We start from the raw sequence: 21,106 nt of genomic DNA on the forward strand, positions 1-21,106 counted from the left end.
CTGTAAAATAATACTTGAGTAATTGCTCATCTGTCAAAGGGAATGTTAAAAACTCAAGAAGCTGCATGGAGTAGCTGAGGTTCTGTGACTTACTACTTTTGTCAGAGAGTCTCTTTGAGACATTCTGCGCTTCAGTGTGGAAAAGTCAAAGAGAAGGAAAGCTGTCTTTGCAGCGTTCTCCCTGAAGTGTATAGAAGTCTAAGAGATGTGGTGCATTGAGCTCTTCTCTCCTTGAAGCTTGGGTGGATGAGATTGTTGGAAAGCCTATGTTTTCTGTCTCTTCCAAGAAAAAAAAATAACAAGTGGAACAAATATTAAGTATTGACACAAAAATCACTCAAACCTCCTTTGCATATGGAGGCCAGCAGTTTTCTCAGCTGCCCTTGGTGCAGTGGTTAAAAGAACCAGAATTTTTGAAACCATTCAGATGTGTGTGTCATTGCTGCAATTTTAACTCTAGGAGTGAGAGGGGAAAAAAAAAACTGCAGTTGTTATTTTAGGTGCACAGCAAATTTCTGTTAATAATGTCTGTAATTATTTTTAAAGAAAAAAATGTAAAACAGCCTTCAAATTGTACATGCTAATGTAACTAGGAGTTTGTCAAAGACTGTCTATTTGAGATTCAAGAGATTTCACATGTTGTAGAGCTGTGAAGTTCAGCTGGCAGCCCTGACAGAAAGTATTGTCACAGTACTGACCCTGAAATATGTTGGCAGATCGTGTTACTGTATGCATGGCAATACTGGTCTGAATGAAATCAATCCAACCCAGAGATGTGCCTTTTGCTGCATGAACCTTCTGCATTCTATGGTAGTCAGCACTGCTCTGTCTCTAGAAAGGACAGTGTAAAATGTCATGGATTATGATCACTAAGTCCCTTGCATTCACAGAACTTTCTTCAGCTCTGTCACCTTTCTATAATAGAAACATGGCATCTAAAATTAGAACAGATATTTATATGTATGTTTGTACTCATGTTTATAAGCACATACAGCGTAGTTAATCAGAACATGTGTTTTGCAAGCCCTTTTAGGAAATGTAATTGATTATAGAGTCAGGCATTTCTATGATATAGCATGATCTGTGACTTGCCAGTAGGACAGTAGAAAGTCCTATCTTCCTGAACTCAGATGGATTTGGTGAACAAGGACTGTTTTATTTGCTTAAATTTCAAAACTTCTTTTGGACTAACTTTAAGCAAAAAAATTGACTAATGGTTATCTCACTGGAGCTCTGTCATTATTTGCTATTTAATTGCAGCTTCTAGCTCCTTGCTGGCCCTTGTCCTGTCCTTCACGTATATGTGCCTCTGCTACCTGCACTGTACCATTTTGATTTAGTGGTATACTGCAATACCATTTAAAAGACATTTTAGTGGAAAGAGATATGAGGTATGTTTGCATAAATTAAAAGAATGCACTAACTGCATCATGCCAGTGAGCTGAGAATCTTACAAAAGTTTGATTTATTACTACTTGCATTTCTGACATAATACATGTACATAATTCATCCATTTTCACGTTGGAGAAAAATTTTCACATTTCATTTCTTTAAGACAAGGAAATCTCAGTCTTCTTTCCTAAGAACACAGGTTTTATGGCTACGGATTGGGTATGTGCATACATAGAATTTAAGAATGGTTTCAGTAGGAATGAACTTTAAAAATCATCTAGTTCAAGCCCTTTACCATGGGCAGGGACATCTTCCACTAGATCAAGTTGCCCAAAGCCCAGCCGGCCTGCCTTGAACACTTCCAGAGATGGTGCGTCCACATCTTCCCTGGGCAGCGTTTCAGTGCCTCACCACCATTATAGGAAAGAAATTCTTCCTTATATCTAATCTAAATCTAACATCTTTCAGTTTAAAACCACTACCCCTTGTCCTATCGCTACACCTTTCTTATAAGATCCCTTTCAGTACTGGAAGGCTGCAATGACGTCTCTCAGCCTATATGTGATCCTCCTTCTGGCCTCCTCTAGACCTGTTCCAAGTTTTCCTGAGGGATACCACTCACCACCAGTCTCTGCCTAGACACTGAGCCATTCACAGCAACTCTCTGCACACAGCCACCCAGCCAGTTCCTTACCCAGAGTATAGTCCTTCCATCAAATCCACGTCCCCCCAATTTAGAGACAAGGATGTTTTGTGTGATCATATAGAGTTTACAAGAAAATAAATACGAGCTCAAAAGAGAAATAATGATACATAAATAATATGTAATTTTGCTATTTTTCATGCATCTCTTCCAGATTTCTGAACTTCAGGAATTTTGAAACTTGCTTTCAAAGGAGCATATTGGATTCTCCTGTGTTTTTCCTGTTAGCTAACAGATAAGATCCACAGTGCCAACTCCTCTTGGGTGAGTTCTGGTGGAATTTAGCGAGCAGTATCCTTGAAGAGGCACAAGGAACTGAAATCTCATGATTTAATTGTTGAACAGACATATCTTCTGTAAAAATTATTGAATATGTATAAATGATAAGACCAGCTCGGACCAGTCATCCTATACAAGTCATTTTAATGAGTAATATAGCAGAAATACTAGTAAGACGAGATAAGCTGTTTTTTAACCTTAAACATCACGTCCCTCAAGTACTTCAGGTATGTTGCTTTACCACATTACAGCTTTGAACAGCAACAGATGCACTGGAAGGTGGGATGTCAGTTTCTGGACAGATGGAAATTCACATTTAAACAGTAATATAGTCTCTTGAGACATTTCTTTAATACATACGCGTATTTTGGAGGAAGAAAGAGACCAGATGCTATACTAAAAAATAGCTGAGTTTATACACTGATCTTCATTAACAGTAGTCTTGTTGCCAAGGTTAACTTCTCTGTACTGCATCTACCCACTGCTTTTTCTCCAATTATGTGTTTTTAAACTAGAATTTTACCATTTTATGTTTTATTTTCTCTGATACAATTGGGCCAGAATATTTCTGATTAACTGGAACCACATTGCTTTAAATAGATGTCCTAGTTATCAGGATGACGTGGTTATATACAAAAGCCTGATAGACACTTTATGTCATTCAAAAATGATGGATAGAATATTAAAAAATATATAAAAATCAATTTGTCTGTTAATCTGTATAGGTCAGATCTCGGCAATAGTGATGTGAGGCTCCTGTTGCTAGTTCAAGTTAAAATTCTCTACTGAAACAAAGTTTGCAGTAGAAGAAAGTATCTTTACTAGATCCCCACACAATTTTAAGAATAATTGGCAAGCTTTTAGGCAGCAAGTGGATCTTTCAAGATGTTGCAATTATTCTAGCAGTTGTGCCAGAGTAACATTCATGTTGTGACCTCATGCAATTTTTGATCCAAAATGCTCAGCACCCACTTAGTAGATCACATGTCTGATGGGACCCAGAAAGAACAACAACAACAAAATGTTATGGATAAACTCAGACTCGTGTGATGTGCAGAGGTTCTAGAATTTCATTTAGGTAACAAATAATTTATGTAAAATTGAGCGGCTTTCTTCTATTTGAATGAATTTAACTAGCTTTACTTGAATAATTATTTAAATAATGGTTTCTGTTGTGCTCTAGGACTTATATCACTGTTAAAACTTATGTGGGTAGATCAAGCCTTCTTTTAGAAGGGGAAGAAGATATAAAGAGCTATCCAGCATACAAAAAGTAAGAGGACTCTCATGTTGATGCAAAAGAGTGAACAGTGAAGAATGACAGATTCAAACATCACAAATGTGAGTTTTTTGAATTCCTGTTGTGTATTAGAGAAAAAAAAGTAATGTTGAGTAACAGAGAAATGTGAATGTGAATGATTACTTTAAGGAGACAAGTAATTTTTTTTTTTCAAATAACACAGAAAGTAGACAAGTGATTAAAGAAGCATAACAATAACTAATTGCATTTTAGGTGATGGGTGCATGGATAGCATTACAGATATCAAGGCTCTCCATGAGGACAAACTGGTGGTCCAATGGCCTGTCCTTAGTGAAGGCCAGAAGGAAAATACTATGAAGCATGAATAAAGGGTTCAAGGTCAGTCAATATATATATGCTAGTTAGGAGAAGGAAAGGATTTCTGCTTTGATTATTCTTAAATGAAGGTTGGCTTATGTCCTGGAGGAACTGCACCTCAGACAGGAAGGAAGAAACAGACCTTTGAGATGTGAGAAAGAATGTTTTTCACTGAAAAAATACGAGCAGGAAAAATGCAATCCTGCAGTAAATGGTAGGGTATTCAGCACAAACCTGCTGTAATGATTTTAAGGACCCTGTAAATTAAATGGCTCCTATATTATCACGTTGGCCCACAGTGTCAGAGGCAGATGGTGTTAGTATGGCAGTAGAGGTTGAACCTTCCCACAAAACTTCTGTTACATTTTGTTGTTTTGTGACAGATGGCAGCAGAGGGGCAGTCTGACAGTGGTGCCTGATATGGAAGTGTGTATGAAAGGTATGGAACTCAATCCTTCCATGAGAAAAAAAATGGCTCCCACTGACATTCATTGATGCTTGGTGAATGTTAATGGAGACCAAAGAGTGGATGTGAGCACAGTGAGGTGGTGGACAATGCATTTCAGCAGTGGTGACAGTAACAGTGGGTAACCTCTGCTGGTGCAGACTTTTATGAGCACGGCACGCAGGTTCTTGCTCATCGCTGGTGAAAACACATAGCTCATGGTGGTGACTATGTTAAAAAAGAGTGTTTTGTAGGTGGGAATTTGCTCTATCGAACAAAGTTATTATGCTCTTTGTATCTGTTGTAGTTCCTATGGATGTGAATAGGAGGCATTACTTTCAGAACAACCCATGTAAATGTAGTAAGTTGCAAAAGAAGTATTGTGCAGAGTCAGAAAAACCACATAAAAACTATGTAAACTGAGTTGAGAAAGAATGATCCAAAGGTCCCAAACTAGCTGATAAGTTGAGAAGGAGGGGAAAAGAAGCAAGACCTTTGGATTTAGCCTCAAGCCAATCATTAATTCTTTCAGAAGGTCAATGTGAGTAGACTGACCCTAGAAAAATCAACTGAGTGAAATAACAAGCATTTGAGCATACTTAGAATAAACTTCTGTTTAAAAAATAAATAAATAAATAGATGGTAAAAAAGAAATTGTCTTCTGAAATGATGAGGAATAAGCTTTTTGATACAAGGAAATATTCAATACAAGGAAATATAATTTGAGACAACTGTATTACAAATGAGTCCTAACAAAGATGAGCAAATCATCAGAAAGTTCTACTGTCAGATGAAACAGGACAAGCATTCTAGATATCATAGCAGCTACAGTAACTAACTTTTCTCCAAGAAGTATGTGAATTCATGATGAGAGAAACTATACTGTCCTACTTCTCCTGTAGCATTTGACTGTGCCAAAAAAGCAAACTGCTGAATGATTAATTACCTGGTAGCATAAAACTTGCTTTCTCCTGTATCTATCTTGCTCCTGGTAAAAACTGTTGCTAATGTGCTGTATTCTAAGATCATAGTTTACGCTTTAATATACCTTAGTATTAATGATGTTTACCTTTTGCCTTCTATATACATGTCTGTATCATTAGCACTGCTTGTGGTCTTATATATAGAAGTAACGTTGAGTATCATGTCTATTCATGGGCATCCCTGCACTGAGCAATGAACGTGGACTGGAGGGGGGTTGAGCAAAGCTGAGCAGATGGCACTGCATGGGTGGGAAAGACAAAAAAATAATAGGGTTGGAAGGAAGGTTTTTATTATTTTAAACAAAATTACTCAGGGTAAAATCATTTTTGCTCTATCTACTTCAAAAAAACAAAACAAAAAACCTCACAACTTCTGTAAGGCAACATCAGATTATTGGTCAGCACTTTTATGTAAAGCTGAGAAAATGCAGAGCCATGTGTATTAGGCTAATCATTACTGTTTATTTTCTGTCACTAGACATAAGTAGAGCTGGTAGCAAGGAAATTGTTCATTGTAGACTGCAGTTCATTCCTAAACAGAAGTATGTTTGAAGATAGCATCTGTTAATGTTATCAAGAGATTATGGGTCTCCTAGGAGCCAACAATGGTGGGTCTCCACTTTAGGATGACTTTTCAGCATAGCACAATGTGCATTTGAGGAAGCCACAATTTGCAGTTGTTCGGGATTTCATGGAAATACGCCTTCAATAACTAAACAGCTATAACGAGACCCATGTACGGGCAAGCAGCGCTCGCTCTGTTTTGGGAATCACCTCACGCGGACAGCCCGCACCCGTGGGGCACAGCCCCACAGGGGGGAAAATGGCCGCGCCCCTCAGCGCTGGGCGGGCGGGGCGTGGCCGGCCGTTATAAGGGCGCGGGCCGGGAGGCGCGAGGTTGCCGGCGTCCGCAGAGATGTTGCGCGTGCGGTGTTTGCGCGGGGGGAGCCGGGGAGCCGAAGCGGCGCATTTCATCGGCTCGCGGGTTGGTGCTGGGCGGGAAAGTCGGGGCTGAGTGCCCCCGGGGCTCCTCACAGAGGAAGCGCGGGCGTGAGGCGGCGACCCCCGGTTCGGCAGCGTCGGGCTCGGTGACACCGCTCACCGCTGTCAACGCTGTTCGCCTGAGCGTGCTTTAAAAGGCACGTTGTCCTTTAAGCATTGAGTACGCCATGAATCAGAGCGCCTCTAATAAACTGTGTTACTGCCGACGCTCCAAACGATGCTCGTCGCTTTAGGATTGCAGTGTGAGGCGCTCAGCGCGGGCTGAGCAGTTGCATGTTGCCTTCTGTGAGGAAAACGTGATCTTTGTTTCTGTTTTAAGCTCGGAAGGGCCTTCACGGGATGGGTGCAGCGATCTCTGCAGAGCACCCAGGCGGCTGCGGCGTCCCAGAACCGCTGTGCTGCTGAGGACAAGGCCCAAAGCCCCGCGCCCAAGGAGTGCCCCGTCTGCTCCTACAACGAGTGGGACCCCCTGGAAGAGGTCATTGTGGGAAGAGCTGAAAATGCCTGTGTTCCTCCTTTTTCTGTGGAGGTTAAGGTAAAAAAGGGAAAAAGCAACTTGAAGTGGGAAGTAATGCGGATTCTGTACATACAGGTTAAGCTTTGCAGTGCACAAAGTGTGGTTTTTGCTTAGAATTTCCCTCTCAAGGTGGTGGTGTACATCCATGGGATTTCACAGCATCACCACATTGCTGAGGGATATAGTTCTTGTTCCAGCTGCCAAGTCGTACCTTGCAGTGTTCGAGATAACATCAGCCCTGCCACCCCATTGGTGAGCTGGGGCTTGGAATTATTTGCAGTTACTGCTTGAGGATGGTGTGTCATTTTCTACTGAGAAAGGCAGAGGTCTATAGCTGCAGGCAAACAGGGCTGTTCCCTTTAAATAGCTTTTGCTGAACTCCCATGTTTTGTATAGACACATTTTCTTCAGATTCTTTTTTCATGTACGAAACTATAGCAACAATTAAATCCATGTTTCTTTGTTCTCTAAATGTTGCATTTCTGCCTTGCTTTGCTTCTTATGAACATTTAAGAAAAGCTTTACCCAGAACATTAGGATTTAAATGGTTTTAAACCAAGCAGAAGCTCCCATTCTCTAGCTTAAGAGGAGTGATCAAATGCTGGTCTTGCTCCAGATCCTTATTGTGAATTTTACCTGGACTTTAAAGGTGCTGAATGTGTGGTTTTACCTGTGTTCATGGGGATAGCCAGGATGTACAGTGCATGGCTGTCCCAGTGAAATGAGCTGGCACAACACATCTGCTGAAGGGACCTTACTAAGATGTTAAGAATATCTTTACAAAATTGGCTAAAGACCTCAGTGTAAAAAGGGAAGCAGGAACACATTGACTCTAACGCTCACCTCCATGCCCCCTGCCAGGACCCACAGCTTTTTGACAAAGAATAGATCATACTAAAAAGGTATCTGAAGTCCTGGAAATGGTAATTTAGAGGAAGTTCTGGATGTACTAGTGGAAAAGACTTTTTGTTCTCCAGCCTCTTTTACCTTAGTAAATTATCATTTAAAACTTGAGTAATGATTCTGAGCAAGTGTCTGTGGGAATATGAATGAATTACTGCAGCTTGGTGGCTCTGATTGCCAGTTAGAGGAGTACTCCTTTGACGTACGCTGGGATATTTGAGAAGGTATCTTGGCCCCAGTGAGCTCAATGAAAATTTGCTACTGACTTCTTTATGGCTTCTATTTACACCTTGAAAGCTGAAGCTTCCTTGCCAATCTCCAGAATCCTATTTCAGACAACCCATAGAAATTCTAGCTGCCTCAGAAAAGGTAATGAGGGTTGGCATTTCTAATGTAAAATGTATGTATGTACATTTATATACTTCTGTATAAAATGCCATAGTGAATGGACAGAAAGTGTATGCAAAAAAAAACCCAAACCCCTGATGTTGCTCTTTGTTATGTGGTAACATCACATCTGGGTGAAATTCAGTTCTCAAGTAGTGCTCGAGGGGTTTAATGTCAGATAAAATATACTTTCAAGTGTCTACCTTGCTGAAATGTCACAGTTAGCCGGGTTTTAATGAACACATAACTTCACTTTTTGTTATGTGCAATTTAAAAAGATCAACAAGGAGTGCCAGAGTATACAACTAACTCTGGAATTTGAAGGCCTACTGTGCAAGGTTAAAGAAAGCCTTACTTTTAGCTGTCCCTTATTTAAGATGTCTAATTTGAGGAATACATTGACCCCAACAGGTATTAGTAACAGAGTGCGCTTGCAGAAATGTGTTTTCTTGTAATTTTCTCTGTTTTTTATTCTAAATTGTGCTGCAAAAGCTGACACAGTAATTCTACCATGGGGGCACAGTAGAATAATCCTACTTTGCCAGTAGTGAAAGATATTAATTGATTCAGATGTTGTTCAAATCTTGGCCACCTGTCTGAATGGTAGGGGAGGTCTATGCATGTTGCTACAGTGTAACACAACAGCCAGGAATGGGAGGTAAATAAGAATCTTTTTCTCGACAACTTTCCTTTACATGTCAGTTCTTAGGGTATATATATGTTACATGCCTTCTGCCAAGCATGAATGAGGGTTTTAAAAAGTAACATTAAAAACAGGCAGTTTAAAAAAGGAGAACTATGGTGTTGTACCTGAAATACTTCAAAAAGCACATCTCAAATTATAAAACACTTTTGATAAATATTTTCTTTGGAGGTACTTCTAAGTTGAGTTTTGAATTGTGTTTGCGTTTGCAAAATGTAAGGAAGTATGGCTGCATGCAGCTCACCTGTGTATATCAGAACTACAAGAAGTCTTTTTGCTGTGATGTGGAAATGAAATGCTCAGCATAAAGAGGAGGAATGAATAAATTTCACGGTTAATTTATTGCGTATTCTTTTGGGAGCTTGAAATGGAGTATGTAGGTTATGTAGAGGTAAATACATTTGGAAAACCATGGGAAATCTTAACTACAAAGCTAAGCATTAATTAGGAAGATGCCCTTGTTTGAGTTAGCACGTTCATCAGAAGTCTCGTCATTCACTTGTGCTCTTCTGACGCAGTTGATATTAAATAGTTGAGATTTATGACTTTGTCCTTTGCAATATTTTTCAGTATGTTTTGTGAATAATGCATTTTTGATGAAGAGGCATTATTATATGAGAGCTGGGACACAGTATCTCGAGTGAAAGCCTACCTTAAGCTAGGTCTAGAGATTGTTGGTAGTGCTGTTTCCTCACCATAAATGTTTAAAATATATATCAGCTATGGGGAGTGATTCTCCTGTTTCTTAAAAATAATCCTTTTCTTACAGGACTCTTATATTTATTTCTGAAAATGAATTTGTGGTGTTATTGGTTTTTTTTTCCCTTCAAAGGCTACTACAGGTTCTTGGATACTTTCAGGTTGTAGCTCATAATGAGCACTGAGGAGATTATTTAAAGCTCTTTCCTGTTTCCTGGCTGCAGTATTTTTTGAACAGTCTGAAATAAGTTGCAAGTATATGATCCAAGGGGCCTGAAGTCTTAACTCTGAGTTAACACAAAAGAGACATCCCAGTTGTATAGTTTTTTGTTGTTTTTTTTTTTCCCCTCAGCTATTCAGAAGGTATATAAGAGGGGTGTTATTGCTGTGTTACTCTGACTCTGCCTTCATTTTAAGATTACGCCATTGGATTAGTGTACCGCAGCTATCATTTTTCAGGTTTGAAAAAGAGGAGCAGTAGTAAAGGAGAGCTCTAAGGAATTAAGGAGATTAAAATATATCATGGGTGGATCTGAAAATAGCTAGCTTTACTCCTCAGGACAAACTTATCTCCTTAACAGAACAGGATTCCATAGGAATGCTAGGCCGTTCATGTGATCTGCATGTGGTGCCTGCACAGCTGGCAACCCTGAGGTGATCAAATTACCCAAGACCTCAGTTAGGGTTGGGAGGGAAGGAATAAACTCCCCCAAGAGGGATGAGAAGAAGTTCCAGTAGTGGAGGAGCAGTATGGCCATACTGAGGCTTTTGCCTGTATATAAGTGTTAAGAACATCTGCAAGATTGACTTTTTTTCTTTCTTACCTCTGTAGTTTAAAGGCAAATTCCCAGAAACAGTAGAGAGTATGGTGCATAGCTTGGATTGTTAGAAATACCTTCAGATGAATTGCCATATCAGCAATACTCAGGGTTGGGGGTTCATCACTGCCATGTCTCTGCCCACAATGCTGCTTTTGGGAAGGCAGTTGGGGCTGCAGTGGCAGGAGAGGCCTTGTGTTACAGAGGGCAGGTTCTCCTGCATCCCGCTGCTGTCCCTCACTCTGACTGCATGAACAGAACTGGTAGAGGGAGGTCCTGACTCTTTTATTTACTACTTCTGATCCCTTCTGTTGTCATTCCAAAAGGGCTCTGTTTGCACTTGCTCCTCTGTCTGAGTGTTAGCAGAGACCCGTCTGAGCTGCTAGTTTCACAGCTCATAAATCCAAATGAAGTGCTTCCAAAGATAGGCTGCTGAAGCAGCTTAATTTTTTTAATTTGTTTTAAGAACCTCTGTGTTTTCTTCTTAACCCTGAATACAGGGACATGCTTTTGAATTAGTTTTTAGGTAGAGAAGACTATCAGAGGATTTCCAGAGCAGAGGGTTGCCTGTAACTGTTGCACTTGAATTAATCCACCCCTGACAGATGAACGTACGGCTTGCATTTTGTAGACTGCTGCTTTACCTGAAACATGTCTGCTTCTGGCCAACAGGGCACATTGTCCCTTGCTACTTTAGAATTCCTCATGCCGCTGTTATGACAGTAGCAGGGTGAGGTTGTAACAGGATGACTGCAGGCATGTGGACTTCTGCTAGCTTTGTTAGCAGGCTTTCCTTTCTGTGGTGTGTTTGTACAGGTCTGCTGTAATGAAGCCCAAATCTTTCACGGCCACGTGGCAGCACTACCTAGTAAATAGTAACTGAAGTGTAAATAGAAGACGTTTATGTAGTCTGTCATGATTTTCATCTGCAATTTGCTAATAATGAGGCTTTCTGTAGGGCTGTGACAGGAAAGGGGAAAAGACTTGTAAAGAAGGAATTTACTATGCTATTTGTGATAGTATTTCCATCAATAGAAACAAAGAACATAAGCTACTGATCCATCTATAACCAAAAATATGAGGAAACATAATACTCTGAAAATCCCATCTCAATGCCAAAGCACTACATTTGCAAATGGGAATGAAATGTATACTTCTTCTTCCCTTTCCAGAACTGATTTTTTTTTTCTGCTGTTCATCGAAAGACACTTTATTTGGGCATCATGCCACATGTACTGTCTGTCAGCAGTGCTAAAACTGTCTGCTAGTTGAGTGAGTCTTCTCAACATGTACAGCTGAAACTTAACTCTGTTACGCTGTGTGTAAGTATTTGTAGAGACATCAGCCATTCACAACTAGTCTAACACCTGCACTTACACATATCTACTAGCTGGACACGTGCACATCATAAAGCATCTGAGCAAAACCTTGCCAGTGGTAAGTATTAATAGCAGAAGTAAGCACAAAAATACAGTAGTATACTATTAGGACAGAAATTCTCAAGAAGGAATAATTGGCAGCATTTATCTGAAATCTTGAGGCTTCTCCCTTCCTTTCCCTGCACCACCCCAGCCGTATTCTAGAAGGATCAGCAGGACAGTAATAACTCTTACCGATTCCTTGAATCATTGCTGGACTTGAATGTAAGATGCACTGGGAATTGATGGTGGTAACTTTATACAAAGCAATGCGGAATTGGTGAAAGAACAAGAAACTCTAAATGTGAAGATTTGTATATTGTAACTGTTCCGCTTTTACATAAATAACTGCTGTTTATTCTTTGTCACTTTGTCCTTTTGCTTTAGGCCAATACATATGAAAAGTATTGGGGATTCTATCAGAAATTTGGAGGTGAAAGCTTCCCCAAAGACCACGTGAAAAAAGCTATTGCTGAAATTGAAGAGATGTGCAATATTTTGAAAAAAGAAGGTGTAATCGTCAAGAGGCCTGATCCAATTGACTGGTCTGTGAAGTATAGAACTCCTGATTTTGAATCTACAGGTAAATGTTATTCCTTTGTTGAAGGCATTATAGGCTGTTCAGCTCTTGTCTGAGACGCTTTGGATGCCATTTAGTCTTATTTCCTGTTTCAAGTGGGAGTATGAACCAGTGCTAGATCGGATCGCAGTGCCTCTGTGTAGCTATGACTTAGAAAACCTCTATGGTTGGAGATTCTGACACCTGATTTGCTGCCATGTTACAATGCTGCACTATATCATAACAAAGCAGTTGATGGTTGTTCCTTTTTTTTTTTTTCTTCTTCTTATTTAGAAACACTACTGGGAATAGTTCTGCATTGCATCAAATTCCTATTCTGTGCTATCACTGTTAAAAAGGATGTAATATTAAGAAATATGGTCAACTTAGATAACCAGATGCCTCTTTTCATTGAGCTGAGTGATCCATAGACATTTGTCTGTTTAATTTTCATTAACCAGTTTGGGAAACGGGACTTAGAGATTGCAGATGACTCCCTTCTAGCTGTAAACTTGTTATGAGTGAGGCTTTGTAACAAAGCATTGTGAGGATTTGTAGCAAATATTTTGATCACTTAGAAAAACTGAAGAATGTCATTAAGGTCCTCTTTATGGTCTGGTTTTTGGACTTTTGTGAAGATGCTATTTGCAAGTCTTTCAGAGAGCAGTAATGGTAAAAATCAGTATGAAAAGTGAATAACCTGAAAGAAATGGGGAAAGCATATTTGTCTCATCAGTGAGTGAAATTTTTCCTTTTAGGTATGTATGCTGCCATGCCAAGAGACATCCTGCTGGTGGTAGGAAATGAAATCATTGAAGCGCCTATGGCTTGGCGTGCTCGTTTCTTTGAGTACAGAGCATACAGACGAATAATTAAAGATTACTTCAACAATGGTGCTAAGTGGACAACTGCCCCCAAACCCACAATGGCAGATGAGCTCTATGATCAGGTATTATTCTCATTTGCTACATTTCTATGTCTCTTTCACAAAATTCGAAGGGAGAGGGGGAAATAGGGAACTTATCCACGTATGCAAATATTTTATGGCCTTTCCTGGTGAAACTGAGTGTATGCCTGGGTAATAAGAAGCAGGAAGCTGTGCCTGTTGAATTCAGGTCTGCTTTGAGTTGTTTTGATTGCTGACTGAAATGTAGCATCGCTGGAAGGACATCACAAAGATTACTTTAATGAATTAAGATTCTCTGAGGATGTCTGTATTTTCTGAGTGTATCAGGAAAGTCAGACTATGCACATTTTTCACTGAAAAGACCTCATAATTCTTACTTTGCGTGAAATTTTGGAAGTTAAATGAAGAAATAGTGGAGGATTTAAACTGACTATTTATGTTCTAAATATTTAAGTGAGTTTTTACTGCTTTTTTTCCTCTGTAATGGTTCACAGTGACTCAGGCAATTGTGGTAGTTTTCTACAGGCCCCCAAATACTTCAGGGTCTTGACAAAAGTGTCTTGATAAATGCAGTAAAATTGCTTGTGAAATGATTAAAACTATCTGGGTACAGTGACACTTCCCAATGATGTAAGGTAGTCTTTTTTAAATGAAATTACCTTAGAATAATTGTTCAGCATTAGGAAACATCCAGAGCCTATTCCAATTCATCCTTACTTATCTGGTAGCTTTTTTTTCGTGCTATTTTCCACCTAATTTATTTTTAGTTCCATTGTATGATTCTAAAATGTATTAAAGTTTCTGAAGATCTACCTTCTAAATTGAAGTACAGCTCCACTCTAAAACATGGAAAAAGTACAAAGTCCATCTCTGTTAGGAAATAACTTGCATACCAGTATTTCTGTCACTGTGCAATGATTTGTTGGACTGATGGTTAAACTCAACTAGTAATGAATACTTTGAATCCAGAGGCCAGTATACTGTAGAGACAGTGGCTCTAAGGAGCTATTAACTTCTTAGTATAACTAATCTATCATCACCTGTTCTTGAATGTGCTTGCTTGAAACCACTTATTTAAACTTCCATAATTAAGCTTTTTTTTCTTCTCATTTAGAAACAAGAAAACTAAACCACCTTCAAGGAATGTGCTATAGTTACTGATCTAAATGTATTTTCTTCATTTCGAAATAGTCTTAAGTGTCAAATAGATAAAAAAACTTTCTTCTACCAACATCAACCTAAATTTGTTCTCTTTTTATAACCAGGATTATCCTATCCGCTCTGTTGAAGACAGACATAAACTGGCTGCTCAGGGAAAATTTGTAACTACTGAATTTGAGCCATGTTTTGATGCTGCTGATTTCATTAGAGCTGGAAGAGATATCTTTGTGCAAAGGAGTCAGGTAAACAAAGGTTTCTTCCAGCAGTTTTCTGCTATGTTAATGATTGGTATTTATATTTTTATCCTCTTTAAATTCCAGAACAACATTAAATAGTAGTTTTGACAAAATAAGTTATTTTACAGAGTGCCTCTTAGCTGTCAGGAGCCAGTTAGAGGCACAAACTTCTAATATTTTGATGTTAAGTATTTATTTAAATAAAACCTTATAAAAATCATGTTTGGATGCTGTTTGTGTTCTAGCTAGTGAAACTTGGTTCTGTTTTTAGGTTACAAATTACATGGGCATTGAATGGATGAGGAGACATCTTGCACCTGACTACCGAGTGCATGTAATATCCTTTAAGGATCCAAACCCTATGCACATTGATGCCACATTTAATATCATTGGACCTGGTCTTGTGTTGTCCAACCCAGACCGTCCCTGCCATCAGGTAAGATTAGAGCAAAAGAGGAAGTATCAAGTGTTTTATATTTAAAACTTATTCAGATGGATTAGGGCTCTGCTAGACATTGCCAACCCACAAGTTGTATATACTTAAATAACATTGAATTATTCAGCTTAGATAGCAATTGTAAGTTAAGAAATGTATCCCCTAGTTTTCTGCTGCTGCTCTTTGCTTTTTTATTGTGAGACTAGATAGATGTGTTGTGTGTTTCTTCCTGTGTACACGATTTAAATATGATGGAAGTGATCTATTTTGTAAGAATGTAGGGTTGAAGCAAGTATATAGGATATACTACTACTGTTATGCTTCCATAACTTAAATATTGTAATTGTATCCAAGGAGATATCAAGGGTTTTCTGCTGTTCCAATGAGGAATTCCTCCCTTCTCCTTCCCCCGCTTTTTTTTTCTTTTTTTTTTTTCTCCTAATTCTTATTTGGGAAGCCTCTCCATCATTAACTGGGTTGCTTACTGAGTTTTCAGAATCAGAGCTCCCTCTCGTGGTTACACGTGTACCCACACATAACATAAGTGATTACATAAAGAGCTCTACCAAGAATTCAGGCAGAGGTTGAAAGGTCATTCTGTTTTAGCCAAATTATCCTCTTCTTATTTCTATTAAATTTTCATATCCTCAGAGAAACATATTATTCCATACAATGCCTATATTTATTTTCTTTTGTTAAATAAAATGCACACTAAGTTTCTTAGGAAGCATGATGCAGAAGTAATTTCAAGTGATATTTTTGCTGATTCTGTCTCTCTTAATGGCACTCCAACTCATACCAGTGATTCCTGTAGTCATGTGAGAAGTAATAATACTAACAATAACAAATGTAATACTAATATAGTACTTTTACAAGTATCATTTTAACCTGACAGGTCTGAACTGCATATATCACCTTTGTCAGTAACATATCTTGTATATCTGGATTGTATTAAGAAAAACATTAGAAAATGAGAAGAAGTGGAGGACATAATGTGACACTTTAAGAAGCCTGTTTAGAATCTAACTAAATTTGTCTTTCAGATTGAGCTCTTCAAGAAAGCAGGCTGGACAGTGATTCACCCACCAGTGCCACTCATTCCTGATGGTATATTCATACTTCAATTTTTTTAAAGAATTCCAAGAGCATTCTTAAGAGTGTTCTTATGGAACAAAATCTACGGTTACTGTAAAAGGTTCATTCTCTTGTATTCAGATCACCCACTGTGGATGTCTTCTAAATGGCTTTCCATGAATGTCCTAATGCTGGATGAGAAGCGTGTGATGGTTGATGCCAATGAGACTTCAATTCAGAAGATGTTTGAAAATTTGGGTATGTCTTAATTTATTCTAATTATTCTAGCATATGCTTAAAGTGAAATGGTCTTGAGATCAGCTATGTGCATCAGGATGAATGGAGGCCTTACTTGTAGTCAAAGCAGCCAGCACTGGAGAAAGTATTCAAACAGTTGGATTAATGAATAAGAATCATTTAGTGATTTATCTCCTGAATACTTAGGTCATATGAATATGAGCTTCTTATACCTTGTGTCCCCTACGGCTTGCAGCAAAGGAAGGTATGAATACTAATTAAAATTATGAGTAGCTTGCTTTTGAATTAGCTTTTTTTATTATAAAACTGTCTGTTTGATTTGGAAGTCAAATTCTGTGCTGGAGAGATTGCATGTACATGTTGCTGAGTGAAGCAGCCAAAATGCTTCAGATTTCTCTTCTAGTTCCAAACTGTTTGTACTTCAAACTAAGACTGCGTAAACCAGGTACTTCTGCTCACTTATGGAGACTCTCACTCCTGTGAGATGTAACCTCATTACAGGGAAAAGTATGATATGCAGTGGCAGGAGAACTGTAATTGAATATAAAATCTGAGTCTTATGCTTAACTCCTTGGAAAGACAAATAAAATAAACTTAATTTGTTGAACTCATGCAGTTAATCCGATTGTTCCCATCACATTTGGAGGGAAGGATATAGGTAGCTCTACTTACAGCTCACAGATTGCCCTCCTTCTGAGCAACTGCTTTTGCTCAATGCTAGAGCCAGCTAACTGCTGCAGGCTAAGCTCATGGTGATGCAAGTGTTAACAGGTTAGAATGACTGATGGTTAGATAAGAAAAATCAGAGAGAGTGACCGATCATTATACAGGAGAGTAAGAGATAATAGTCCTCAGTAGCAGAAGACTCCTTTAAAGGGAGAATGAACTAAAGGTGAAAGACAGATTGGATCTAGAAGGAGGGCTGGTATGTTCACGGATGAGTGCACTTGATTGAAGCTTCCCTCAAATCTGAGAGAGCTCACAGGGGCGAACCATGCAATCTAATGCTTTTTTCTGCTCTTAAAGAAAGGCTATACAGCCTTAGAGAGTAACTCTTGATTTGCACTCTTAATTCTCTGTATGAGCAAGGAGCATATGATGTATAAATGCTTTAATGCACTTAGAAAATGAGGCTATTAACACCAGTTGTGACACATCCTTTACGCTTGAACTTTATTCCTTGTGAGTTCTATGTAAAATCCTGTAGTCAGCAAGTTCATAGGACTGAGATCAGTCTGCTGGGAAATAAAATATTCCTAACAAAGATGGTGGATTCTGCCGAGCTTCTCTTGAGTTCACAAAAATACCAAGAAGCAAAAAGGCAAACTTCAAACCACAGAAGTCTTCTGATCCAAGTCCATCTGTCAGGACTTTGTATAAGCTGTGCCACAGCTGAAAGAATCAGATCTGAAAAGAAGAGGGAGGAAACTTACCTTAACCTAGGTATTAACTGCAACAACCTCTTTTTCCCCTCTCAGAGAAGGAGGGACTTGGAGATCTGCACTTTGAATTCTACTTTTCTTGAAAGGCACTTGAAAGAGCACCTTCAGTGTCTGAACCATAAATGCTAACAGAAATGTACGTAGATGTGCCCTGGTCATATATCATAGCAGCATTTCAGCAAATTCTTCACATACTGAAAAAAAAAGATTTCTTTTTTTCTTTTTATGACTGACGTGTCATAACACATCAAATACCAGATGTGCTCTAGGTACTTTATATTCCCAAGGGCATGGCTGGAATTAATGAATTGACTATGTTCCTGGCTTGTTCTCTTCCCAGAATTTGGGGAAAGAAATTCTTAACATGAGTAGGAAATACTTTCTGTACTTACATCTAGCCATACGATCTGATAAAGCATTAATTAATGTCCTGATCAAAGCTTACCACATGAATTTGAGATTTTCATTTAAAAGTATGCAATGTATGTTTCTTGCAGGCATTTCTACAATTAAAGTGAATATTCGCCATGCCAATTCACTGGGAGGTGGTTTCCATTGCTGGACATGTGATATCCGCCGCCGTGGTACCCTGCAATCTTATTTTGACTAGTCACAAGCCAGCTAGGCAGCAATGGTTTAGCTTCAAATATAAACATAGGGAATGAGCTCATGCAACCATTTTAACAAAAGTGAAATTAATTTGTTCTACTAGTGCTTTATCAGTGGTGTCCTTACAGTGGTCTAGGGAGTGATTTGTTCTTAAGTACTCTTCACTTTAGGCAACATAATTGAAACTACTTCCATCAGCAATACAGGCTTTCTGGCTGGCTTTTTGAAAAACATCCTTTATCTGTGAAGCCTTTTCACATTGGCTTTGAATGTAAAGACTTGACAAGACAGCTAAAGGCTCTTGCTAGATGAGCATGGTCACTAACATTGGACATCTACCTCTGTCTAGTACTCTATGAAATAGGCAGCTTGAAATGTTAAACTTGAATTAACATTTCTTATTCCTTTCAATCAGTTTATTATTCTAATATTTTAGCAGTTAAAACAGGTGCAACTGTACAGATTTCTTATAGAACTGAGTAATTTCATAATGCTTTTCTTGTTGGACCATACAGAGAATTTCTAGTATGATCTGACTTTAAAACATTATTTTTATTTACTTGTGATGTCTTTCTGCATTTCCTTCTAACACATTTGTCATGCATCTGAACACATTTTTATATTACTTTTTGTATTGCTGAAATAGGTTCTTTTATTTAACTTTTTAAAGTATGTAAGTGATAGCTAGTCTGCATCTACGGGTTTTACTGTGAATTGTTTACATAACTTAAAAACAAACAAACAAAAAAAACAAAAAACTCACAAAAAACCTGAAAGTAAAAAAGAAAACAGACAAAAAGACACAACATCTCCCAGCTGAAACCTCCAACACTCTAACAACCTCCAACAGTAGCAGGTACAGAAATTTGAGTATTGATTACTATTACTGAATATGTACTTTTTATGCTAATAAACGTTTTTGCATTCTCTGTGTTGCCCTTCTTCTTCTGAAAAGGAGTAAGCATAAAACATCTGGAGGGCTAGGCACTTGTCAAATCCAGCATACAGATGGAAATATGAAATGCACATGGATTTTTCTGTGAAACATGTAACATCTTACGCATATTTCTAACGCGGGATATTCTTGTTCTGTATTATCATGCAGCGTTGCTGCTTGTATTTTGCCCAGAAGTAGGACTGATGGGGGAGTTGCCTTCATAACTTTTTTTTTTCTTGTCACGGTGGAGGAATCTACAAGTTTTACAGTGCAGCCCAACTTGACAGAAAAGTTCTTGCAAAACCAGTTGTTGTGTAAGGTATCACCAAATTATAAAGAGACATATTTTACCTGGAGTTGGATAGAACCAGACAGATTTGTTTCATGTTGATAGTCTAGAATGCTTTAAGATGTGCCAGACTGGAAGAGCTAACGAGATGGCTGCAACCATTTCGCTGACTAAAGATGGCTTCTCTTTTTTACTTTTAAAATCAAGGCTCTTTACACAATGCAAACTCATCTTTGTCTATGTGTAACTGAGTTCTGCTTTCCACTGATGACAGTGGAGCTGGATGTTTAACCAAAACAGCAGGGTAGAGGAGCACACGTGGAAGAGCATTTTTTGCCATTTTTCTACACATTATAAGTACAGCAGTGGATGGGCTGCATGTGTGTGCTTAGCATAAAGTATCACAAGATACAGCTGATAGCATTAAAGCTCCTCTTTCCCTGAGCTCAGGCTGCTCGTTTAGCCAATCCACTTCCACATTCGGAAAAAGGGAACAGCACATAGGTACTCCATGAGGTGTAGTGATTGTTAAACAGTACATACCTGGAAATTTCTTCAGTCTCCCAAAGTACTGAAGACCATTTTGGGAACCCTGTAGGAGCTTGTGCAAGTTTCCTGTAGCACAAGACCAGAGAGAATAGAGTTTCTCTCTGTCTTGCAACTGTAGTATTTTCTCACTGGTACAGTATGTATGCAAATTTATTCACAGGTATGCTTACAGCTATCCCTGGGGTTGATATGCACTTCTGTATAACCAAATGTAAAATTACTATTTCTCACAGTTACTTCTGTCTTGCTAGTGCCATTTAGAGTTATCATCGTGCAGGTATAGGAGAGACTCTATGAAGTGGACAAATGCAATGACAAAAAATAAAAGATCAAATGTATATTTTAAAGTTCTAGTAGGCTTTCTTTATGGAAGAAGATCCTGAAGAATGATGATGAAAGTCAGCATTTTCCCCAGTAACCCATTCAAGAGGGAGTGGTAAAGAGACAGTGAAACCTTAAGAGGAATGATGAAGGAAAAACAACATATAATATTGCTATGGCAGATGCCACCGTGTGATGCTGATGCATATAATTTTCCAAGTCCTATTTTTGGAGAAAGGCAAGCAATTTTTGGAGGCCAAATTACATGAAGGTAGCAGGCATTGTTATTGGGCAAGATGGAAGAAGCAGGCACGATGATGTTTGACCACCTGTGTTCCAGGCTGTAGTTTATATATAAACTAAATATGAATTCTTCATATTTTGCTTTCCACTGTCCAAGAAGTGGTATTGCTTGGCAGAAAGTCACCTTCAGCTTTCAGAATAGACTGTGCTGTCAAAAA

The 21,106-nt window shown here is 38.6% G+C and overlaps 1 protein-coding gene across 1 annotated transcript; it reads left to right on the top strand.

Moving 5' to 3' along the window:
- The first annotated feature begins 6,320 nt into the window (after window positions 1-6,320).
- Window positions 6,321-19,478, top strand: GATM (glycine amidinotransferase). Its single transcript, NM_001397432.1, has 9 exons — window positions 6,321-6,405; window positions 6,742-6,957; window positions 12,255-12,450; window positions 13,185-13,375; window positions 14,599-14,736; window positions 15,002-15,166; window positions 16,210-16,273; window positions 16,382-16,498; window positions 18,438-19,478. The coding sequence occupies exons 1-9, from the start codon at window positions 6,337-6,339 to the stop codon at window positions 18,548-18,550; spliced, it is 1,269 nt and encodes a 422-aa protein (NP_001384361.1). The 5' UTR covers window positions 6,321-6,336; the 3' UTR covers window positions 18,551-19,478.
- The last annotated feature ends 1,628 nt before the right edge of the window (window positions 19,479-21,106 follow it).

The sequence above is a fragment of the Gallus gallus genome, chromosome 10 (genome assembly GCF_016699485.2).
Source record: "Gallus gallus isolate bGalGal1 chromosome 10, bGalGal1.mat.broiler.GRCg7b, whole genome shotgun sequence".
Taxonomy (NCBI): domain Eukaryota; kingdom Metazoa; phylum Chordata; class Aves; order Galliformes; family Phasianidae; genus Gallus; species Gallus gallus.